This window comes from Phocoena phocoena, chromosome 8 (genome assembly GCF_963924675.1).
Source record: "Phocoena phocoena chromosome 8, mPhoPho1.1, whole genome shotgun sequence".
NCBI classification, from domain to species: Eukaryota; Metazoa; Chordata; class Mammalia; order Artiodactyla; family Phocoenidae; genus Phocoena; species Phocoena phocoena.
The window spans coordinates 14,092,943-14,104,258 of NC_089226.1; the positions used below are offsets into that span (position 1 = coordinate 14,092,943).

General features: G+C 54.0%; 1 protein-coding gene across 2 annotated transcripts; it reads right to left on the reverse strand.

Moving 5' to 3' along the window:
- Window positions 1-269: 269 nt before the first annotated feature.
- On the reverse strand, window positions 270-11,018 carry ABCG4 (ATP binding cassette subfamily G member 4). Of its 2 annotated transcripts, none has more exons than XM_065881539.1 (14): window positions 10,781-11,018; window positions 6,454-6,571; window positions 6,206-6,338; window positions 6,023-6,073; window positions 5,671-5,816; window positions 4,382-4,505; window positions 4,141-4,255; window positions 3,804-3,946; window positions 2,713-2,811; window positions 2,319-2,487; window positions 2,123-2,223; window positions 936-1,094; window positions 646-764; window positions 270-495 (listed from the first exon to the last, which is right to left on the reverse strand). In XM_065881539.1, the coding sequence occupies exons 1-14, from the start codon at window positions 11,016-11,018 to the stop codon at window positions 270-272; spliced, it is 1,941 nt and encodes a 646-aa protein (XP_065737611.1). The 2 variants fall into 2 exon arrangements, with proteins under 2 accessions (XP_065737611.1, XP_065737613.1); XM_065881541.1 differs by lacking the exon at window positions 10,781-11,018 and adding an exon at window positions 7,687-7,741.
- Window positions 11,019-11,316: the final 298 nt, after the last annotated feature.

An 11,316-nucleotide genomic window follows, 5' to 3' on the forward strand; every position in this document is an offset into this window, starting at 1 on the left:
GATGTTGGAAAGAGGAGGGAGGAAGCTACAGACCTACAGACCGCATCAACTTGGGAAGACTCCTGGGCGTGGCGGGGAGGCCTGGCACCCCCAGCCCCAGGGCCACAGCTGGGAGCGCAGTCCAACAGCCAGCCTGTGGAGGATCTGAGAGAGGGGAGGACGGCTGCACCAGCAGCCAGGGCCCAAGTCTACAAGGTTAAAACAGTCCCAAAGGGCCGGGGCCGGGGGCTTCCTGCTGCAGGGGCTGGGGCGCAGGCCAGGGCAAAGCTCTATCTCTCTGACTTGACCCGGTAACGGAGCACAAGGTATGCCAGCAGCCGCAGGGCCAGAAAGAAGATGCCCAAGACCAGGAAGTCCATGTAGAGCTTGGCGTCCTCCACATCCAGCGCTCGGAGGATGCTCTGTGGTTCCTGGAAAGGGCAGCGCTCCTCCAAGCAGGTCAGGTCTCCTCGCTCCATGCCGTAGATGGTCAGAATCACACCCTCAAAGCCATACCTAGGCAAGCAAGGGCATCAGAGCGGGACACAGAGCACAGGGACCCTGCTCCCTGGGCAAACTGCTAGAGCCCAGGTGCAATCTCTCACGCTTGGGGCCTGGCCTCCTACCCGGAGGAGCAGGGGCAGATGGTGAGGAAGGGGCACTGACCTGACATAGGAGAGGTAGGAGCTCCATTGCAGGTAAGTGGGGATGGTTTTGAAGCTGACAAAGAAACCGGAGAACAAGAGGACAGGGATGGCGGTAACTGGGCCCACAAATGTGGCCACCTGGAGGGGAGGGAAGGCGACCGGGCCATCACAGGGGTGATCAGGACAGACCCAGGACTGGGGTGGCCCCCAGGTTTCCCATAGATCCATCCCATTCCTTAGGCCAGCCCCTGATTCCTTCCACCAGACTCCGTCCCCCCTCTTGGGGGTCGCCACCTACCAGCCCCTCACCTGTAGGGAGTTGGAGGCAGCTCCGATCAGCAGCCCCAAAGACTGGGCCACCAAGGCCGTGGCAGTGGCCAGGGCTGAGAAGAGCAGGAAGCGGCTGGTCTCAGCTGGCTGGCCTGTCATCCAGTACACGATGCTGCAGTACACCACCGGGCACACCACCTGGGGAGTGGGCACAGGGCTGGGCAGAGGCCCAGACCCTCCACTCCACCCAGGCAGAACCTCTAGGGCAGCAATTGCTAGAGCCTCCGTGCCTGCTCCTGCCTCTGCACTCCTGTTCATGCAGTCGCATGAACTTGACACATCCCCTTCCACCCTGGCTCTAAGAACCTCATTCATCCTCCAGTCTCACCTCTTCCATCAGGCCCGCTCGGACCCGTTCAGGCACGATGACTTCTCTGAAGGTCCTTCCCATCTGGACCAGCATATTCCTTATATTGTTAATTAATTAACTGTATATATGTGAGGGTTTTGTTCCCCTGGATGCCGTCAACTCCTAGAGGACAGGGACCGAGCCTACCACGTACGGTAGGGCAAGTTCTTCCCTGCACAAGGCGCCCAACCAAGAGGCAACCAGAGGTGGAGCCCCAGCTGAGCTCTTCTCACCCTAGCACAGTGCAGCCTCCACCCTGAGGAGGGGACACGTTTTCTAACTTGCTTAAAGGTGGTGCCCTACGGATTATTGGTGGCCCTGATGCTTGGTACAGGGCAGTGGAAGTACTTTACATGTATTAACTCATTTCCTTCTCATAAACAATCCCGAGGTAGATACCATCATCATTCCATTTTATAGATGAGACACTAAAGCAAAGAGTGATTAGGTGACTTGCCCAATGTCTCACAGCTAACGAGGAGCAGTACGGCTCCAGAGCCCACGCTATTCTCTACTGCCTCGAATAAGATTCACAGAGTCATTTGTAGGGCTGTTATTTTCATCATTTTCTGTTTGTCCTCTCTTATTCTCACCGGAACATAAGTTCCACAAGGTCAGGACTACTTCCATCATGTTTGTTGCTATATCCCCTAGTGCCTGGCATGGAGCCTGGTGCATGGTAGGTGCTCACCACCTGTTGCTAAGTGAGAAGAAGTCAAGGAAAGGATGGCAGGTAACAAGGTTAAGGGAGGCAAGCAAGCAAGGATGGAAGGAGCAAGACAGGAGGGAGGCAGTGGCGGGGGAGGAAGAGGCTCACCTGGAAGGGCACATCGGCCATGGTCTTGGCCAGGTAATACGCTTTGAGGCTGTACCAGTAGTTGAGATGCTCCCTCATGAAGACGGCCATCTCTAAGGGGACTGAGGACACAGGCCAATTAGGCACAGCTGTCCAGCACCCTGGCCTTACCCCGTGCCTCCCACTCCCGTCCCATGCCCAGGGCAGCTCGGCTCACAGGTGAGCACAGTTGGCATCAGGGCGGCAAACATGAGGAAGAGCATGGAGAAGAAGAGGCAGCCCGTGTTGTTGAAGACCTTGCTGGCATCGTCACCGATGTGCAGGTAGAGGAGACCAATAAGTACGCCGATCACCACATGGGACATAAACCGCAGGTGGGTCAGGACCTGTGTGAGGGGTGATGACGAGGAGTGGGGGTGGATCACAGGCTAGGGATGGGCAGGTCACACTTGGGTAGGAATGTGGGTGTGCCCTCACAAGCACAGAGACCCACGGGGGCATTAGGGGGAGCTGTTGGGGGAGGGGCCCCATCACCATCCCAGCTGCTGGGATCCTACACCCCACAAGGCCAGGCTTATGCCAGCCTCCCCTCCCCCAACTTGATGTCTCACCGTGTCCCTGAGGATGGACAAGAAGGTCCTCTTGAAGAGGATGCAGAACTGTGTGAGGGTGCTGGTGGCAAATGTGTGGCTTTCAATGGGATCCACTTCCTGGAGAGAGGGAACTGGATCAGGTGAGCCTACCCTACCCCCCACCACACACCCAGCTCAGCTGGTGGGAAAACCCCTGAGCCCGTCCCTGGGGCAAGGGTCCTCCAGAATTCTCCACCATTGAGTTGGGTACCTGGAAGCTGGCCTTAGCGGTGTGAATCAGAGTGGGATTCAGAGAGAGACACAAAGAGGGAGAAAAAACTTGGGAGGGAGGAGATAGAAAGGAGTTAAGGACACCCATGGGGGCTACTAATAGATCAGTCACTTCTCTTTATTTATTTTATTCATTTATTTATGTTTTTGGCCGCACTGCACAGCTTACTGGCCGACCAGGGATCGAAGCCACACCCTCAGCAGTGAAATCGCAGAGTCCTAACCACTGGACCACCAGGGAATTCCCCAGTCACTACTCTAATCCATTGAAAACATTTACCCTAAGGGTATAATACCTTTATGCCACCAGTTTCACAATATTATCAACAATGATAATAACGATGACAACAGCAACAATAACCCTCCCAGTCTTCCAGGGTTATAGTATCTCATTTAAGGGAAAGAGCTGGCATGGAATGAACACCAACTGTACCAGCTACGGTGCGAAGAGCTTTGTGTGATGATCTAATCAGTCCTCCCGATAACCCTGTGAAATAAGTATCATCACCTCCAAGTTAGTGATGATAGTAAACCACACTGGTCACGAGGCCAGAGACAGCTTCAGTCTTGCTTACCAGGTGGCACTAAGGACAACGTGCTACAGATGCTCAGTAAGAATTTGTTGAACAAATAAATGAATGAGAAAGTCGAAGCTCAGAGGGGTTAAGTGATGTGCCCAAAGTCACACAGCTAATAGCGGGTCTATTCCAAGTCCTGGGTTCTTTCTAAGTACCCAGTGGTTGTGATGCCTCTGGGGCATGTCCTCTTTGGCAGGGCCATGTCCAAGGTCCTCTCTCTCCTCCCCCACTCTGCACTCTGCCCTCTCCACCCCTACTCACCGGAGGGCAAGGGGGACAGGGGGCAGGGACCTCATTCTTCTCAGGGCTGCTCTTCTTCTCTGCCATGGCACAGAGCCCATTCTGCACAGCCCTGAACAGCAGGGGATTCAGGTCTCCGTACTCGCCAGAGGCCACCTCGATGACTGGGGGACACAGAGGGGTGTGCTCAGCTAAGATCTATCCTTGCTTCCCAAGGGCAAGCCAGCCCTTCCTAGGGTGTGCGCGGAAGGCAGGCGACAGTGAGATCTCTGCCGCTGGGAGGCCCAAATGCATGACCTGAACCCCCAGGTTTGGTCCGCCACCGTAACCCAGCCCCTACCAACAGGCCCCCACTCACTGAAGTCAGCTGGGTTGTGGTAGGTGGGGCAGTGCAGGCCGAGCCCCTTCAGATAGGGGATCAGGTTGGTGACCACGCCCTTGAAGATGCACTGACCCTGGCTCAGGATGTAGAGCTGAGGCAGAAAGAGAAGGACGAGGAAAACACCACGAGCGGGTCAGGCAGGTCCCACGACACCTCTACTGACCCCTTCCCTCTCCCTGTCGCAGGCCGGTCACCTTTGAGTCCTAGAGACCCTCACCTTGTCAAACATCTCAAAGAGCTTGGCACTGGGCTGGTGGATGGTGCAGATGATAGTACGGCCCCCCTGGGCCAGAGACTTCATGAGGGACACCACTTGGAAACAGGAAGCGCTGTCCAGACCACTGTCCAGAGAGAGGCCACCAGGGGGCGGGGTGAGGTGGGCAGAGACAAGGGAAGGGACTGTTTGGGTGGGGCAGCTGCTATGAGGGCGAGGGAGCTGGCAGGAAGGGGGTCACCCTGGCCATCGCTTTATCCCATCCACACTGTACGATTCAGGCATTTGGAGGTACCGAGAAGCCCAGAGTACTGTTAGGTGTAACAAGCTATTATTAAACACCTGTTGAATGCCAGGCACTGGGATTACGAAGATGAATAAATAAGACATAGACTCTGGTTGGGAGGGAGAGAGAGAGAAATGCACAGATCATCTGAGATAATGTGCACCATGCTGTAGAAACAGGGGGTGAAGTGGGGGGGGAGGATTCAGCTCTGTTGTACAAAGGTGTTGGAGGGTAGTCAGAAAAGGTTCCTGAGTGAGTCTGGCAGAAGAAAGAGCTAAGCCAGGTGAGGGAGGGAGGAAGGGCAGGTGCGGTGGTGAAGGGCATTCCAGGCAGAAGACACAGCATGTGCAAAGCTCAGAGGCATGAAACACATGGCTGGACTAAGAGAATTATAAGTGATTCAGTATTATTAGAGCATGAAATACAAGACAGTGTGAAGCAAGACGTGAGGCCAGAGAAATAGGTTCAGACCAGGACCTTGTAAGTCCTCTGACTTCATTCTGAGGGCAAATGGGAATCACCGCATATTTTTAAGCAGGGGAGTGAGTATTGCCAGACTTTTCTTTTAGAAAGTTCACTCTGGTTGCAGTTTGGAAGAAGGATGGGCTGGGAGAGACTGGAGATGAGGAGATAGGAGTCTGTTGCAGAAATGCAGGCAAGAGTTGATGATGTCCTGAATTTAAGCACTGGCACTAAGAATGGGGGTGGGGTGAATCTGAGAGATGGAAAAAGAACGTAGAAAAAGCAGGACTTGGCGATTGATTGGCTGTGGGGGAGAGAAGGAGCAGGCGAGGCGACATCTGTCAAGGAGGACATCAGGATTTCTGCTAGGGTGAAGGATGGGGCTGCTATGGCAACAGGACTGGCAGGGGTGGAGCCCTTCTCTGGTCCCAGGAGGCTGCAAACACATGCTCTTGTCTCCAGCAGTGGAGCAGATGCAGCCTCTAGCCCTGGCTCTGGGCTGAGGGGAGGAGGCATCCTGGTGGGAGAGGAGTGGGAGAGATACCTGGTGGGCTCATCAAAGAACATGACAGGTGGGTTGTTGACCAGCTCCAGGGCGATGGCCAGGCGCTTCCTCTGCCCTCCGGAGAGTAGGGCTGTCCTCGTGTGGGAGCAGGACATCAGGCCCAGTGCTGTCAGGATCTCTGTCACCTGGCCCGGCCGCCCACCCACCCCAGGTCAGCTTCAGAGTCTCTGCTTCCCCCAGCACCACCCCAATTTAAGTAAGCATCTCCCTGAAGCGTGATGTCCCAGCCTTGGCCGCCCCTCTCCTACCACCCAACTCGGGGGCCCCAGAACTCAGCAGCACTGAAAAGGGCAGCTGTCCCCTCCCCCTCCCCCCACCCTCCCCCACTCACCAGCTCCTTCTTCACCTCCTGCTTCTCACTTAGCTTCAGGTTAGCAGAGACCTGGGGCCCAGAGAGAAGGCGGATCAGATATGTGTGGGAGGGGGCACAGGCTTGACCCCTTAGCCAATGGGAAGGACGGGGACAGCAGATAAAGGGAGAACTAGGAGGAGGGGCTGGCCACCCTGCTCTCACCATCATGGCTTCCAACACTGTGAGGTGTGGCAGTAGCATGTCATCCTGCATGATGTAACAGGACATCTTTCGGAAGGTCCTCAGCTCCCTCGGCCTCCCGTTGACCAGGATCTGCCCCTTCATTCCAGACTCCCTGAAGGAACGTTGGTTGGGGATGGGGCTCAGCATCACTTCAGAACAACCTCTGTGCTCCCCAGGGGACCCCTCTGCCTGGTCCTGCCCCCACTCTACCCCAGCCTTGTCCTCACCTGTATCCTGCCAAGATGTTCATGAACGTGGACTTGCCAGCCCCTGAGGGGCCCATGATGCCAATCAGCTCCCGGCGGCAGAATTTACCTGATAGGCACTTAAGGAGAGTCTTATAACCTGCAGTGAGGGAGGGAGGAACTTTTGATCAGGGCTACAGTGAACAGAGACACCCCAAACTCTTAGGAGCCATGGCTGTCAGTGAAATAGGCAGTCCCTACTCACTGGGAATGGGTTAGGATGGAGGAGAGACCCTCAGAGCCCCAACAATAACCTATACCCTCTCAACCCGTCCCCCTAGAAACGACCACCACTAATGTCAAAGTACCCAAGGTGACAATGTTCTTCTTTTTTTTTTTTTTAATTAATTAATTTATTTATTTGGGGCTGCATTGGGTCTTTGTTGCTGCGCGCGGGCTTTCTGTAGTTGCGGCGAGCGGGGGGCTACTCTTCGTTGCGGTGCGCAGGCTTCTCATTGCGATGGCTTCTCTTGTTGCGGAGCACAAACTCTAGGTACGCGGGCTTCAGTAGTTGTGGCTCACGGGCTCTAGAGCGCAGGCTCAGTAGTTGTGGCGCACAGGCTTAGTGGGCCTAGTTGTGGCGCACATCCCTTAGTGGGATCCTCCCGGACCAGGGCTTGAACCCTTGTCCCCTGCACTGGCAGGCGGATTCTTAACCATTGTGCCACCAGGGAAGCCCGGCAGTGCTCTTCTGAAGGTCGTGGGAAAACCCCCACATCTGACGGATGGGCGTGGAGAGGAGATCAAAGTTACAGTAGACTCTACTCTTCTGCAAACACAGCGGCCACTCGCTCATCCCCTCCAGGAAGGCTTTCCCAGCGATCCAGCCTGAGCTGGCTGGCTGTCCTCTGCGCTCCCACAGCACTTCTCATATGTCAACACGTTTGTTACTTCATGTGCCTGCCCCTCATTCCCCTCCTCCAGCCTCTTAGTCAGTGAGCTCCTTGGGGGAAGGGTCTGTGTCTTTCTCATCTTTGTAACCTTAGCAGACTGGCTGGCACATACTAGATGCTCAGTAAGTGTTGGTTCTATGAGTGTGTGTTCTCAGAGCCTTGGCCTCATTCTAAAAAGCCTTCTTCGGGGTGCTCTCTCTGCCCACCAGGCTTGTCTCTGCAGACCCTAACATGGCCCAGTAAAGTCTCACCGTTCATTCACTCACTGGGAGGCAGTTTGGAGTCGGGTGGATCTACGTTCAAATTCTGGCTCCACACTTACCAGCTGTGTGACCTTGGGCAAGTTGCTTAACCTCTCTGAGCTCCAGGTCCCTCATCTGTAAAATGAGGATGATAGTACCTATCTCATAGGGTTGCTATAAGGATTCAATGAGATAATATATGTAAAGCATATGACACAGTGCTTGGCACATAGAGCCCATTAAAAACTAGTGACATTTTATAATTAATCCCATTTGGCAAGCGCTTATTCCAAGCTCTGTACCAGACAGTGCACCAAAAGAATGAGGAAGACATAGTTCCTGCACTCAAGATGGTGATAGTCTAGGTTAAAAAGATGGACAAGAAACCATCTATGGATCTGAAGAAAGATAAAATAAGGGTTATAACAGAAGTACAAATCATGTGCAATGAGAATGCAGAAAATGGAATTGATGAGGGTGGAAGGGCAAGGGGAAAATCAGGAATGGCTTCATGGAAGAGGTGGCATTTGAGCTAAGTCTTGAAGGATGAACAGCATTTCAAAATGGAAAAGGAAGGCAGAGGCTCTCCAGGCTTTGGGAGGAAAAGCTCTGCTATACAACAGCATATATGTAATACAATCCAGGGAACAAAGGGCAGAGACTCCATGGAGTCAACTGGTGAGACAAGTGGGTGGAGAGGAATGAAGCCAAGGAGGCTGGCCTTGCCTGCTGTGCTTGCAGACCTGCCTCAGTGAGGCGGAAACACCAATCCCCTACCAGGTACTTTGCTCACTACCACCCTCCTCCCACCCGTACGGAGCCCAATTCCCTCTCCATTCTACCTCCTTAGCAGAGGCAGTGAAGGGATGTGATCTTTCACCCTCCCTCCACAGAACCCAGCCGTCCCTCTGGACATATCCGGTCAGACAAGGGATCAGCTGCTGCCCACTCTGGGATCCTCATCACACCAACTGCCCGTATGGTGCTTTCCAGTTTACAAAGCTCATTGCCTCAGTCACCGCTGTAGCAACGTGGATGAGGCAGCTGGGGCCCAGAGACATCCAGTGACTTACCCAAGGTCACACACACAGCAAGTTCTTTACTGGGAGAGGGGAAATCATGGATTCCGACCCTCTGCCTCATTCATCATCACTGTCAATTAGAAAGACGTGTGGTTGTGCATGCCAGTGTATGCCTTTCAGAGCTACTCACAGGAAGCAATTTCTTTTGCAGGGGAAGAAATTGACAGTGATGACCCCTCCCTTCGTTTAATCCCCACCAAGCACTCGATTGAACACTATTGCCGAATTCAAATATCACCCTATGCTTGCCTTTCACAAAGCATTTTCACAGCTAACATCTCAGCTGAGCCGCACAACAAGCCTGTGTGGTGGGTATTCTTATCATCCCTGTTTACAGATGAGGAAAGTAAGGCCAAGAGAGGGTAAGCAGCCTGCCCAAAGTCACACAGCTTACAAGTGGCTAGGAACACATGTCTTGGGACTCCTGCTGGACCACAACTGCTCAGCATGGGTGGGGCCTGCCATGCCTTCAGGATGGAGACCCACCACAGTTCTAGGTCTGCCTCAGTCAGTAACTCTCTTCACAGTTTTATGAAGTCAATCCTTCAGGGCCTCCATTTCCTCATCTATAAAATAAGGAGAGTATATTTCCTCCCAAGGACATAATAAGGTTACTATGAATAATAAGTAAGATAATTAATAATAATTAATAGAAAAGGGTTTTAAAAATCAAGAAATGTCCTTTGTAATTAGGAGAGGTGAGTGACAAATCCTTACGTGGGAAAGACAGAAATCTCCCTCTCTCCACGCCCCTTGCTCTTTTTCCTCTCTGCCTACCTCTGATTGCCTTCTGTCCTCCAGAGAAGGGGACAGGGATTCAAGTGAAATGAGAAGGCAGAAAGGGGAGGACAGAGGGCAGAGAAAGGGGCAAGGGATGGACGAGACGGCAAAATAGCCAGTAAAGCAGAATGGGGCTGGCAAGGACAAAGCAGGGAAGGACCTGGTCAGGGGTGCCCATTTGTTGTGGCTGGTGGCTTGAAGCAAGAGAGCTGGCCCATCTAGACACATTTCTTTTGTATCTTCATTTCTCCTTAAAACCGTGAGGGCTATAGGAAAATAACAGCTCCCTCCTCATTGGGCCGGGAGGCTGCTTAGGGTCAGGGCGCTGAGCACGGAGCCCGGGTACCTCAGTTTCCAGTGGTTCAAGCCCTGTGACCTTTTGGTCCCTCATGGGAGTGAGGGTAGGGAGTGCAGAGAGAGTTCAGGCTCAGCCCTGCTCTGAAGCACCCCAAACATTTCTTAAACCTCAGAGAACAATGTCCCAGCCCCACCTCTGATCCACACCCAGGCTCTGGGGAAAACCCCAGCTTCCCTATTCCCAGTTCAACCTGCCCAGGGCAGGGAGGGTGGGGTGGGGGGCAAAAGCTGCAAGGGATGCAGGAGATGCTTAGGGTTCAAAGGAACTCAGAGCCCCAGCCAGACCTTACCCCACTGTCCTAATGGGAGAAACAAGGAGGAGATGGGAATGCTTAACAGGGAAGTTAAGAGAGGGAAAGGAACGCTGCATGGAGAGCTGGAAAACCTGGCTTCTGGTCCCAAGTCTGCCACTTATTAGCTGTGTGACATTGGTCAAGTTACTCAACTTCTCTGGGCCTCAGTTTCCTTATTACTAATACATGGATGTCATCTATCCTGTCAAGCCTTCACCTTCCATGTCTTGGAGGACTTTGGCAAGAACGAAGTAAGAAGACAGGAATGAGAACATCTTTTAAAATTAGCAGAGCTGTGTAGGTCCAAGGATTTTTGCTAACCACTGAGGACAACCCCTGCAGCACAGCCCCTACTTTCTCATATCAGCCCTCAGAGGCAGGAGCTCTACCTGAAACAACGAAGGAAAACTCCTCATGGACCAGAGGTGATAGTGTCAACTTGGAAGAGGAAATAACCAATTGAATCTAGTGTCCCATGGTGCTTACAGGTGTAGGGGGAGTGCAGACCCCCGGCACCTCAGCTGTGTGCACAGTGAATGAGGTGCATAGATTTTAGTGGACCCGCTCCTGCCGGATTTGCAGAAGAGGGGACATCCAGGCCTCATGCTCCCAAAGGGGCAACTCATGGGGGCTCACAACTCCCCATCAGGCTGCTCCCTTACCCCGTTTGCGCCAGCAGGGTCCCTCCCTCACGGAATAGGACAGCTCCACAAACTCGATGTCCACGGCTGAGCGCTTGGGTAGGTGGGAGAAGCGCTGGGCTTCGGTGATGTGGTTCTCCACCTTCTTCAGGTGTGTGGTCAGCATAGGGGGCTCCGCCCCATCCTCCAGAGCCACGGCCATGGCCACAGCCCCAGGTCCTAGTCCACAGCCCACGGCCTCCAGCGCCTTCTCCGCCATCACGCCGCCGCCGGCCTGCAGGGAGAGGGCCTGCTCAGTTTGGGGCAGATCCCGATCCCTGGCTCAGAGCTCCTTTGCTTTCAAATGTGCCCTCGCCCCCACTCCCCACCTACTTCTCAGGGTAGACCAGCTACTGGGAGCAGCCCACATCCCACCGCCAGAGCATCTGCCTTCCCCCAACCACCACTCCCCGCGCAGCAACGATCAGTCCCGACCTCTCCTCGGTCCCGGGCAGCCCCAGCCCTAGCCTGGCCCCAGCTCGGCCCCTCGAAGCCCGCACCCGCTCCCTCCTCCCCAC

Excerpts from the sequence above, each read along its gene's own strand:
- ABCG4 (XM_065881539.1), bottom strand. The coding sequence starts at position 11,018 with ATGGCGGAGAAGGCGCTGGAGGCCGTGGGCTGTGGACTAGGACCTGGG. Across the intron at positions 6,572-10,780 it reads ACCCTGCTGGCGCAAACGGG|GTTATAAGACTCTCCTTAAG; the intron begins GTAAGGGAGCAG and ends CCCTCACTGCAG. Across the intron at positions 4,506-5,670 it reads TTCTTTGATGAGCCCACCAG|TGGTCTGGACAGCGCTTCCT; the intron begins GTATCTCTCCCA and ends CTCTCTGGACAG.